Genomic DNA, 13,006 nt, shown 5'->3' on the forward strand with positions numbered 1-13,006 from the left:
TCTAACAAGTCACGCATTAAGTGTACAAGATTATACGTCTTCATCTTTCAACTAAAGTGTTGTAAACAAACAAAAAATGGTTATCTTTTGCGGTATAAGCAATGATTAATTTGTTTCTCAGCATGATTCAAGCACAATCATAAAATTAATTTCTTATTCATGCTATTTTAAAGTTAATAGACCTTGGAAAATAAAATGAAGCTTAAAATATTTCAGTAACTAGTCTGACACACCATTAACTACATTTAACACTTTAATTGCCATTTGTTTTCATAGATATTTTGTCTTATAGCTGATATAGGTTAATATGATCTTTATTCTCTGGAAAGATGATAAGGTTAACATGATCTTTATGCCCTAGATAAGTTAATATGATCTTTATGATCTGGACAGGTGATAAGTTCATAAGATCTTTATGATCTGGATAAGTTTATATGATCTTTATGCCCTGGATAAGTTATATGATCATTATGCCCTGGATACGTTTATATGATCTTTATGCCCTGGATAAGTTTATATGATCTTTATGCCCTGGATAAGTTTATATGATCATTATGCTCAGGATAAGTTATATGATCATTATGCCCTGGATAAGTTTATATGATCTTTATGCCCTTGATAAGTTTATATGATCATTATGTCCTAGACAAGTTTATATGATCATTATGCCCTGGATACGTTTATATGAACTTTTTGCTCTGGATAAGTTTATATGATCGTTATGCCCTGGATAAGTTTATATGATCATTATGCCCTGGATATGTTTATATGAACTATATGCCCTTGATAAGTTTATATGATCATTATGCCCTGGATAAGTTTATATGATCATTATGCCCTGGATACGTTTATATGATCTTTATGCTCTGGATAAGTTTATATGATCATTATACCCTGGATACTTTTATATGATCTTTATATTCTACATAAGTTTGTATGATCTTTATGCCCTGGAAATTTGATAAGTTTGCTTGGGCTTTATGCTCTTGATATGTTTGTATGTTCTAAATGCTATTGATAAGTTTGTATGTTTTAAATGCTCTTGATATGTTTGTATGTTCTAAATGCTCTTGATATGTTTGTATGTTCTAAATTCTCTTGATAAGTTTGTATGTTATAAATGCGCTTGATATGTTTGTATGGTATAAATGCTCTTGATATGTTTATATGGTATTTATGTTCTGAATAAGATTGTATGGTATTTATGTTCTGGATAAGATTGTATGATATTTATGCTTAAAGGATAAGATTGTATGATAATTATGCTAAGGATAAGTTTGTACAATATTTATGCTAAGGATAAGTTTGTACAATTTTTATGCTAAGGATAAGTTTGTATGAAATTTATGCTCTCCATGAGTCTATGTGTACATATTTCACTGCCTTCTGTTTCAATTTAATTGACAACATTTTAAAATATTCAAATCTAAAATTGCATTAAAGGGTAAGATTTTTGCAATAAACTAATTAAACTAATATTTATTGAAAATGTTTTTACCTTAAATCTCTCAACAAGCTATTAAAGGCAAATTGGCAGCTGATGATTTCATGCTGATGATATCAAATATAAAAAAAAAAAAACTGAAATGTTTGAAAATCCTATCATGGTGACAAGTTCAGCCATGAAATAATTTGTTCAGTATAATGAATAGAAAGAAATATTCTGCCAGCAGCAGGAGTCGAACCAGGGTACAATTGGGGACCATATCCATTTAACAACACAATAGACAGTTCAAACTAAACGGTTGTAACATAAAATCAATATTTAAATTGTGACTTAATTTGTTGTCATTGAAACTAATCCCCTTTAAAATACAGACAAGCTTAAAATACATACTGTCTTCCATTGTTGTGCCTTTGACTTGCGACTCTTCACTCCAGAATCCCCCAGAAATTGGCAGCATTTCAATGCTGCCTGTGTAGGTTGTTGACGGGTGAAGGTCACATATTGTATAGTTGATCAAAACTTGTGCGTTACTAATCCGACTATGAGTTATATTGAATTCTTTGACCTGAAATAAAAAAAAAAAATCAAAATACAATACTGATCCGACTATGAGTTATATCGAATTCTTTGACCTGAAATAAAAAAATAATCAAAATACAATGTAGTTTTGGCCTGAAAATATTTTGAAAAAGGATTAAAGTTATGTCACAGAGCCTTCCAAGGAGAATGCTTGTCAATGAGAGTTTACCTTACAAGTACGGCTCATCATATTTTAAAGAACTCCTCTATTTTTTATCATAATCATGAGGTAAAAAAATGTCAAAAACTTATTTCTGTATGTAAGACGCAGGCATTTTTTTTTAAATCGAAATCTGAGAGAAAGAGTGTGTCTTATAATCAGTCATTTACGGTAAGCCGTACTTATTGTGAACACAGTAACAAAAGCACTAACTATGGCAAAATAAGCTCCTCCTTTTTTGTAACGACACAAATTTAATAATAACTATTTGTAAAGAGTGGACGCTGTAAATACAGTTTTGACCAATTCAAGGACTCTGGATGGACTAAGATGACATGAATGATTAGCTTACCATATATTTTGTACTTAACATATTGGCTAAATTTGGTGATAATCCAACAAATTAAAGCTTCTCAAGTAATTGACAGGAATTTTAAATTTGCATTTGATTGGATAAAGGATTCCTAATTTAATGATTGGATATCAAACCAGACAATACCGATGCCCATCCAGCCCAATGCCTGCCTGTTCTCTATAATATTTCCCATCTTATAAATGGGCATATAAAAAAAGTGACAAACAAATGTTATTTCTGTATTTCTTTCTTTAGTATGAGTCTGATAATACATCACGTTACACATCTGGTATCTAGTCCCTTTAAATGAAGAAACATCTTAGAAAACACACAAACTCTACCTGTGTATCATTCCATTCGCTTGTAACAGTAAGACGATGTGTCTTGTCATGGTTTGCCGATCTTTGTCTCCAGACAAATTCAATGCAGGTACTGTTCTGCACGTTAGTTTTGAGGTCATATGGTGGTGCTGGTCGTACTGAAGGAGAAGATAACCACATATAGAATACAACCTACATTTTCAGCCAATGAAATGGCAGATATGCAATCATTTAATACCTGAGGTTAAGCATTTAGAATTTGAACTTTCGCGGGTGTTTAAAAATCTGCCTTACTGCCACTCATCAGAAAAACACTTTCTGCGTCATATTTTGCGTTGACAATGTATCAACCAATGAGGATGAATTCTAAGTCAGTTAAATGACGCTGCGCTCACTCTGCCCATTCTTAATCATTGGGCAGAAACAAGAACAGCAGTGTCTGTTTTGAGAGGCCATGAGACAGTATCCCTGGTGGAGCACAAACCCACAACCTCTTGGGTGAAAGGCAGACAACTATACTTAGTCTAGGTCTACACCAGTCCTCTTTCATCACCTAAGAGGCTGATTATTCAGAACTTTGTTTATGTTAACAATGTTGTTAACCTCATCATTGTTAACCTCATCATTGTTAACATCATCATTGTTAACCTCATTATTGTTAACCTCATAATTGTTAACCTCATTTTTGTTAACCTCATTGTCGTCAACCTCATCATTGTTAACCTCATCGTTGTTAACATCATCATTGTTAACCTCATCACTGTAACCTCTTCATTGTTAACCTCATCATTGTTAAGCTAATATAGTTGTTAACATCATCGTTGTTAACCTCATCATTGTTAACCCCATCATTGTTAACCTCTTCATTGTTGTTAACCTCATCATCATAGTTAACCTCATCATTGTTAACCTCATCATTGTTAACCCCATTGTTGTTAACTTTCAAATTGTTACTGCTCTGGAAGTTTAAAGGATAAGCTTGTGATCTGCTGTATTTTTAACAATATTTCAGAAAACTGTTCGAGCTGAACTTGTTTACATTTCAATATGCGAGCACATTATCAAATATTTCACATTTAAAAGTAAACAATGATGGGGTTCAACACGTTTTTAACTTAAACAAACTTCTGAACAAACAGCACAATGTTGTCTTTCAATAAAGAGGCCCTTGAATGATATCGAGCAGCGGATCTTTACTTTTTTCTCTCTAATTTTCATTCTTATTCTTAGAATTTTTTATAATCAATTTGATTCTTACTTTCATTCTTGTAAAAGTCTTTCAAAATTTTGAAAAATGTTTTATAGTCGATAACTTCCATACTGCAGTATAAGGGTTATTAATGATTAAGATGTATGAAACACAAAATCTAATACATACCAATATTGCTTGTATCAACGGGAAACACTTTGGAAGTAGTAATTCCACACTGTGACTTGAGGGTCATGTTGAATTCCATTTTCTTCATACTGAAGTCCCCTTGCCTTGTGCTGCTTATATTTAGAACAACTCCTTCGTAACTTTTTGTAGCATTACATTTTGTCCATGAGGCTGAGAGACTTGGGGATCGACTAAATTGGGAAAAATGATACAGTTCAGCTGTCATTTGTTATAATTCAGTAGTTCAATTCGTTCAAAAATAGTTGGTATATTAGTAAACATTTTTTTATATATGTAATTAATACTTAGATTAATATAATCTTGAATGAATACTTAGATTAATATAATCTTGAATGATTGGTTTAGCTGTCATATAATTCCGTTCTTCAAATTAGTTCAAGAACAGGACCTGGTGCTGGTTGAAATCCTTTTTTCCTATATGTAATTAATATTTAGAAAAAGCAAGTATTAAACAAAGAGTTTATTTTATATGTTCTGTTTCAGTCTCTGTAAGTTGTCAGAGAGATATAATGACATGTTCTTTTTAAAAAACAACATGGCTTCATGGTTTTTGTTGAAAAAAAGCAGCAGCAAATTGCTTATAAAACAGATTGTGATACTTTTTAAATATTCATTAAAATTGAGTGCGTACCTCAAATCCAATGAGGAAAACATCCATTTAGTTTTACCAAATGTATACATGCCATATTTCTGAGAGGCTATTTAAAGCTGCACTCTCACATATTGAAAGTTTTGACAACTTTTTATTGTTTGTCTTGGAATGAGCCAATTTATGCAAAAATGCATGGAAACCAGTGATATAAGAATGGTGACAAAAGATCAGATCACAGATTTTGATATTATACTTCAAAAATTGATATTTTATGCATTTTTCTTAAACTGTTAGTAAAGCTTTTAGCCATAAAACATTAATTTTTGAACAGATATATGAAAATCTGCGATCTGATCTTTTGTCAGCAGTGTTATATCACTGGTTTGCAGATAATTACGCAAAAATTGGCTCATTCTAAGACAAAAAAAAAAATGTTGTCAAAACGGTAGGTCTGTGAAAGTGCAGCTTTAAAAAAAGTAAATTGAATTCCAGGAGATATTGATTCCCCATGGGGATAGGGGTATGGGTTGGAATTCCAGGAGATATTGATTCCCCACGTGGATAGGGGTATGGGTTGGAATTCCAGGAGATATTGATTCCCCACGAGGATAGGGGTATGGGTTGGAATTCCAGGAGATACTGATTCCCCACGGGGATAGGGGTATGGGTTGGAATTCCAGGAGATATTGATTCCCCACGTGGATAGGGGTATGGGTTGGAATTCCAGGGGATTTTTTCCCCGCCAGATATGACATGTATGTTTAGGGTATTAATCAGACACATTTTGAAACTCACAACTGGCATGTGACTTCTGGAGTGTTCTTGCCAAAGTATTCCTGTCCCCATTTCCAGGTGCACGTCATAGCTTCGTCATAGTCATATGCTTCGCAGTGAATTTCTTCAAGGTCTACAGGATAACCTAAGCAGGGGGAAAAAATTAGCATTGCAATGAAACAATCCTGGTGTACATCCAAAGTGGAAGTGGCTGCCAACTTGCGCCTTATTTTCAGTCTATCAATGAGCATCTACAACTCAACAATTATTAAAGCTGCACTCTCACAGATTGACCGATTTGACAACTTATGAATTTTTGTCATGGAATGAGCCAATTATTGCGTAAAATGTCTGGAAACAGGTGATATAAGACTGTTGACAAAAAATCAGCTCGCAGTTTTTCATACTTACAGTCGAAAATTGATGTTTTATGCTGATAAACAAAACATTAATTTTCGACGGTAAATATGAAAAAAAGGTGATCAGCAGTCTTATATTATTGGTTTCGAGACACGAAAGAACGAAAAAATTGTCTTATTTGGAATGATTCTAAGACAACAAAAAAAATGTCAAAACGCTCTGTGAGAGTGCAGCTTTAATGCCAGAGTTATGGACCTTACTAGTAGTATGTGTATTGTCCGTAGAAACATGTGTATACTAGTAAGTTTAATGTGAATATCTCAACTCCTCTTTGAGATCAGGCCAAGAATATTCATTGAAAAACAATGAGCTTGTAAAAAATAGATTAAACTGACTATTAAAAACTTAGTAATTCATAATAAACAAAACAATGATATCTGTAAAAGTAGTTTATGAAAATCTATAAAAGTAATTTATGAAAATGTTACAGGAATAGATGATCTAAAAATCAATAGGTGCATTCAATTACCATATTTGTCCAAATAGATGGTTCATTTTTGTGTTATTTTTACGACCTTCTTGCACTAAAAATCTTGTTATAATTTGTCAGCTAGATAATATACTCATCAAAAATTGCATTTTACAGCAAAATACATTCTTGAATCAAAATGAGCATTAGTAAGGGCCTTGAATTCGTAAAAATGCCAAGGAAAAGATGCATGTCTATAAAGGCATGCGCATCAATAAGGACAAATATGGTATTGTATGGTATTGTAAATATAAAGGAGCACTCAAGAGGGTTCGGCAACATCCTGAATTTCTATTTATTTATATTTGTCACTATTACCATGTCATGTGATCCAATATTGAATTAATTGACTAATCTTTGTTTGGTTGTTTGTTTGTTAATTCTATTAATCTTTTTCGTCAAAACCTAGGATAAAATAAAGTGATATAGGTTGCCAAACTTATGAAGTATCCCTTTAAAACATGGAACAAAAATACATAAGAATACATGGGTTAAACATGCATATCATACTGCAGCTGCTGAAAACTAAGCATGGGAAAATCAAATGTTCAATCATCAGAATATACACAATATATTTTCAGACTGGAATTAACCATGCGCCAAAAAGTAATGGTCTAGCCTGTAGCGACACCTTATTGTTTGTCTGAGGTTGCATGTCTTAGGTTGTATGCCTAAGGTTGTATGTCCAAGGTTGTTCGTCTAAGGTTGTATGTCTAAGGTTGTTTGTCTAAGGATGTTTGTCTAACGAAGGTTGCATGTCTTAGGTTGTATGTCTAAAGGTGTTTGTCTAAGGTTGTTTAAAAGTGAAAAGCGTTTTCATTTATCCCCTCGGTAGTTATAGAACTGGTACCCCCACTTTATTTGTAATGGTTCTGATATGGAATCTAATGCGTAGACGTAAACAAAATAAACTCTCTCAAGCGTGGTACGATGTATCATCGTTTCATTGGTCACCTAATCTAGTACATTAAAATCGGAACTTATAATGGAATGATTTAATATTTTTTACATCAAATCATTAATGAAGACAGAATTAATATGTAACAGTCGAAACCCATTGGCTCGATATCGCTTGGCTCGATTTCCTCATTGGCTCGAACTGGATGTAAGGGACCGATTTGTTTTATTCTGTGTAATCCACTTGGCTCGATATTTTTGAGGCTCGTATTATTTTGGCCAATGGATTGTATTATCATATTTTGAAGAAGGAAGGAAAAAATGATGAAGATTTCAACTGCTAAGATATGAAATAGATTAATTGATTGCATATTAGATAATATTATGAAACGTGTGCTCATGTTTTGGTTGTAAAAAGCTTTAACAGATATGGAAAATATTTGTGAGCTTAAAGTATGAGATGAATTTCAAATATGTGCACTAATAATATTGTATTTCAGCAAAAAGTAATTTATGGTTGTTCTTTATCTACTGATGGTATCTACTGTATGATATCTTGAAATGCTGAATCATAAAAAGAAGTACTAGAAACCCCGCATTGCGACAAAATCTGGTTTTAATGATAAGCTTTTGGATATTATCACAAATATAAATATTGTGTCCGCAAATACAGACATCATGTAGTTAATTGCTATTATGTTTTTAACATAAACAATCTTGACTTCAATTTCTCCAATGTATGGTACATCTCTACATATCATAGCTAGCTATACACCAAATGTTTGTTTTTCCTTACTTAAAAATATTGAGCAGAATCTTGACCTTGACCTCACAAACCCTAAATGCAATTCTCTGGTAGGTTTTCTTATGTGCTTACTACATTGCCAAGTTTCATCACTTTTCATCAGTCCTAACTAAGTTTTTGATCAAAAAAGATTTTTCTATTTTTGGTGATAGTGACCTTAACCCACAAACCCCAATACTAAGATACATCTCCACATTAAGCCATTACAAGCCAAGTTTCATCACTTAATGTTATAAATAATAATATATAATGTTATATAATAAATAATAATAAGTTATTTGAGAAGAAACAATTTTGTTTTTTAGTTACATTAACGTTGATGCAAAATACAATCCCAACGTTTGTCTATCTGTGACCATGGTAACCATGAGCGTGACAACACTTCCATTATATCGTTTCCACATGAGCTTGTTTCAATTACCAAATTGTATTACTATATGTCATTCCTAACTAATGTTATTGAGCAGAAACAGTTCTTCTATCTGTAGTAAAAGTAACCTTGACCTTGACCCCACATGCCACATAAGTCTGCTAATACCAAGTTTCATCACTATATGTCACTCTTTAAACTAAACATATTGAGCAAAAACTGTTATTCTATTTTTACTAAGTTAGAATAAAAGTATCAAAACAAGATAATTCAAAATAGAAAAAGAGTATTTAGAAAATATTATTCAAATTCGTAAAATTTTAAGCTCATGTTGTAAAATGAAGCCGCAAACTCAACATTATTGACAAACAAGATTGACATGTGTCATTTTCCAACCTTTACGTCTTATGTATAACTCGTCATTTCAGAGTTGTTCTAATTGTTTCAGCGAAATATTGTAATCGCTCTTTACATCCCAGTTAATAACATACATAAATTATCATCACTTGAGCTGTGTTAGGCCAAATATTTTATTCTTTGTTGATGTACTAAAAAGGGTTGATAAAAATTGACATTTCAATAAGAAGATTTTGAGAATTTTTGAGTACTTTGGTTTTTGTTGTCTCACTGCATCAAAGAATAAATGGTATAATGAACAAACAGACAAACGAACGAACATAATGAACAAACAGACAAACGAACGAACATAATGAACAAACAGACAAACGAACGAACATAATGAACAAACAGACAAACGAACAAACATAATGAACAAACAGACAAACGAACGAACATAATGAACAAACAGACAAACGAACAAACATACTGAACAAACAGACAAACGAACGAACATAATGAACAAACAGACAAACGAACGAACATAATGAACAAACAGACAAACGAACGAACATAATGAACAAACCCATATGGACATAACCCATCATTTGTAGGAATTGAAAATTGGTCAAGATTCATGATCGATCATCTGTAATTATCGTTCAAGCCATTTCGATCAATTTTGAAATTATATGCAATTGAAATCATAACTTAATAAAAAATTTATAAATTGATTTAAAAGAAAGCTGCATAAATGATTTTAAGTGTACTCAACAATGAATAAAGGCAGATTGAAGATGCAAAATCTCATGCTGTGTGTTCTGAACAAGGTTATAAAGTTGTAAATTTTCAATGATAAGTTCCATTTTTAGCTGTGTGTCAAATTATTTACTCTGTTATCTTCCGAAAGTGAATACTGCCAGTCCCAAAGCAAAATCAATTCTGTCATATTTTTTTGGCAATTAATTAATGGCGGCCTAAGTTTTTAATGCTCGATTTTCGACAATCCTCCATTATCATTTTATCCTTAATGATTTGGTCGCTTTAAAGCTGCACTCTCACAGATTGTCCCTTTTATTTTGACAACTTTGTCATCTTTTGACATGGAATAAACCAATCTTTGCTTAAATATCTGGAAACCAGTGATATAAGACTGGTGACAAAATATCTGATCACAGTTTTTAAAATTTACGATCGAAAATTGAAGTTTTATGGCTAAAAGAGTTAATAACAGTTTAAGAAAAATCAGTTTTTCATTCCAAGACAAAAATTATTTTTTTGTCAAACTGTCAATTTGTGAGAGTGCAGCTTTAATAGTTCACATTAGATTACATTCTTAATAACTTTATTACATATATAAGCGTAAAACCCTCTCAAAAACGTCAGAGAAACAAAACCACTTTGGTGTGTCCTTAAAAAAGCTAATTATGAAAACCCACACACTTTATAATTGCAATACTGCTAATGAAGGAGTCCATTAATCCAGAAATGAATGCAAAAAAGTTTTAAGTGACTTTGAATTAAGAAGCATTTACAGCCTTAACGCTAACAGTTCTCTATTTTCAAAATGAATTTGACAATAAAGGCTACTTCGGAGTGATGATAAACCAATCAACATTAAAAAATGAGCCAATTAAGTTTCAATTATATATGGCTGAATTTTTTATTCTGTAAGGTAGGTGGTGGTGTGTTAAAGTTTATTTATGCTTGCACTAGGGCCAATCGCCCATTAGGCAAGTACTCCGAAAAATTTGTTAGTCATGTTATTTGAGCATGGTGCACAGACAGAATGGAACCCTTAAATTAAGCTACTCTGGTTTTTGAACATGCACCAGTGTATAGGACTGTCACACGGGAGCCCCATTTAACTTTCCTCCCGTATTTGTTTAGTGGTGTAACGGGGAATCGAACCTGCAACTCCTGGATTGACAGTCAAGTGTGTTACAACTAAACCACATATCTGCCACCGGCTTTACGTAAGGTCTGGGCATCTTGCTTTTATAGTAGTTTAGAAAGTCCATTGTTTGACTCCATCTAAGGCCCAAAGCTCTTTCAGCCCAAATGGCACTCAACAGCCAATAAGATATATTTTACACCCTGACTCAAAGGATTTTTTTTATAAAAAAAGGATTTATCCATGATGTGCCCCACTCCCTCCTCTAACTCCCCCCCCCCCCCAACCACCCGATTTATGTACACATTGATGCATTATCAATAAATGGTAAAAAAATACCGTCGATGCCATGAAAAGAGACCTCTCAACATAGTTAAGAGTATTTGATTTATGAATCTAAATTAAACATATTGCCTTAAGTGAAAGCAGGTTGACAGGTAAAACAGAAGTGCTTAAACAAATACTAAAACCATATTTTTTAAATGTCAAAGATTCAGTTTTCAAGTTTAAAGTGACACTCTTATTCAAAATCAATGCATACACATGTATAACAAACATAAATTTTGATTGATAAACCTTAAACTACTTACTAAATAATGCCTTTATGGAAAATATTAACTACTGATAACAAGATTGCAACCGTGAATTTAATAGTAGAAAGCGCAAAAATATTAAAATATTGGTAAATGATAAAAGATTTACTGTGGTCTACTATAGTCTCGTCAGGTAGAAATACTGTGTTTTATGCTCATTTTTTCCAATTAAACTCGGTATCCTTCATAAGAACCATTGTGTTTGACATTTATTGGTCCTTTTTGGAATACTTTAAAAACAAAATTAATTGTGGTAAATCTAATTTGCGAGTAAGAATGCATCTTTAAGCTTCAGGGATATTTTAATACCATAGTCTTATAAACAGTCAATCTGTGAGAGTGCAGCTTTAACAATATTAATGTATAACTGAAGATGGACGTTATCTGGTTCTAAAGACATGTCGATTATATTTTAATGTTTGTCAAGAAGCTACAAAGGAGCAGGGGTGAATGCGTACAAGGTATTTTTTTGTGGGTTATAAAAGGGACTTAATTCTTACTGAAAACAAAGATTGTGCGCCATAACACTGCATCTGCCCAAGGGGATAATTGCCCAACCGCCATTCCGTCGCAAAAACACTGAACTTCCAATTTATCCAGACTGGTAGAGATATTTGTCAGCATGAATTCATAAATGCCATGTTTAACAAGCACACAGTCAGTAAGATTCTTGGCTGCATTTTTATTTACAACATGCAAATACACCGTTGAGCAAACAGGATTGGGATTTTCCAGCATGCATTTGTATGTTAGGTTTCCCGTAACGCATGCATTGATGTCCTCTTTTGGATTCAGCGACCCTTTCCTGTAATCCACAGCGTCTAAAGGGGTCAAAAATTGGATAAATAACTTATTAATATATCATGCACATTCCATTGCTATGGCAGTCTAACAATGGCTAAAAAAGTGTTATGACAAAGAGTTTTTCTTCTACTAGTGTAAGTATTACCCTATACATCTTATCAAATCAACAAAAACAGTGTGTGTATACCACGTGATAAATTGCGCCATAAATGCTTCGTCTGAAGGCAATATTTTGCTTGGAATGAAGACTTTTAACAAATATTAGTTGACTATTTCTTAACCATTTTAAATGAAACATAGTGCAGTCTATGCCGCACAGAGCCACCGCTTTTGGTATTTCACCAGTTTACATAAAACACTTTGAGAAACCTTTCCACAAAACTGCCGCCTAATGGAGCGCTGTCAAAACATTATTTTGGAAACAGGTTTGTCCAAGTGTTTGAGGAAACTAATCACCTAATCAAACTCTGGTAATAAAACAAAAGCTCTTTAAGGGGCATAGACTGACCTTTGTTTCATTTAAAAAATTGAAGAAAAAGAAAAGACATATTTGTATTAAGCCTTCAACTGAAGCAAAATGTTGCCTTCTGACGTAGCATTTATGAAGTAATTTATGAATAATCGATCCTAGACATTTTAATAAATAAATAAACTCACATTGTCTTTCTTTAATCATAACAAAAGTTGTGAACAATTATTAAGCCAAATTCTAATTTTTTAAATGTTTGTCCATAACTTTTCAATGATATGAGGTACACTTGTTATAATTCATAACACTTTTTTTCCAATGTA

At 32.6% G+C, this 13,006-nt stretch overlaps 1 protein-coding gene across 5 annotated transcripts in view; it reads right to left on the reverse strand.

Moving 5' to 3' along the window:
• Window positions 1–13,006, reverse strand: part of LOC128213624 (uncharacterized) — a 76,394-nt gene that overhangs the window by 24,333 nt on the left and 39,055 nt on the right. For all 5 annotated transcript variants that reach the window (XM_052919588.1, XM_052919589.1, XM_052919590.1 and 2 more), the window contains 4 exons: window positions 5,648–5,771; window positions 4,240–4,430; window positions 2,883–3,019; window positions 1,838–2,012 (listed from right to left, as the gene is read on the reverse strand). In XM_052919588.1, the coding sequence (XP_052775548.1) occupies window positions 1,838–2,012; window positions 2,883–3,019; window positions 4,240–4,430; window positions 5,648–5,771 (627 nt within the window). The remainder of the gene's footprint in view (window positions 1–1,837; window positions 2,013–2,882; window positions 3,020–4,239; window positions 4,431–5,647; window positions 5,772–13,006) is intronic.

Source organism: Mya arenaria, chromosome 13 (genome assembly GCF_026914265.1).
Source record: "Mya arenaria isolate MELC-2E11 chromosome 13, ASM2691426v1".
NCBI classification, from domain to species: Eukaryota; Metazoa; Mollusca; class Bivalvia; order Myida; family Myidae; genus Mya; species Mya arenaria.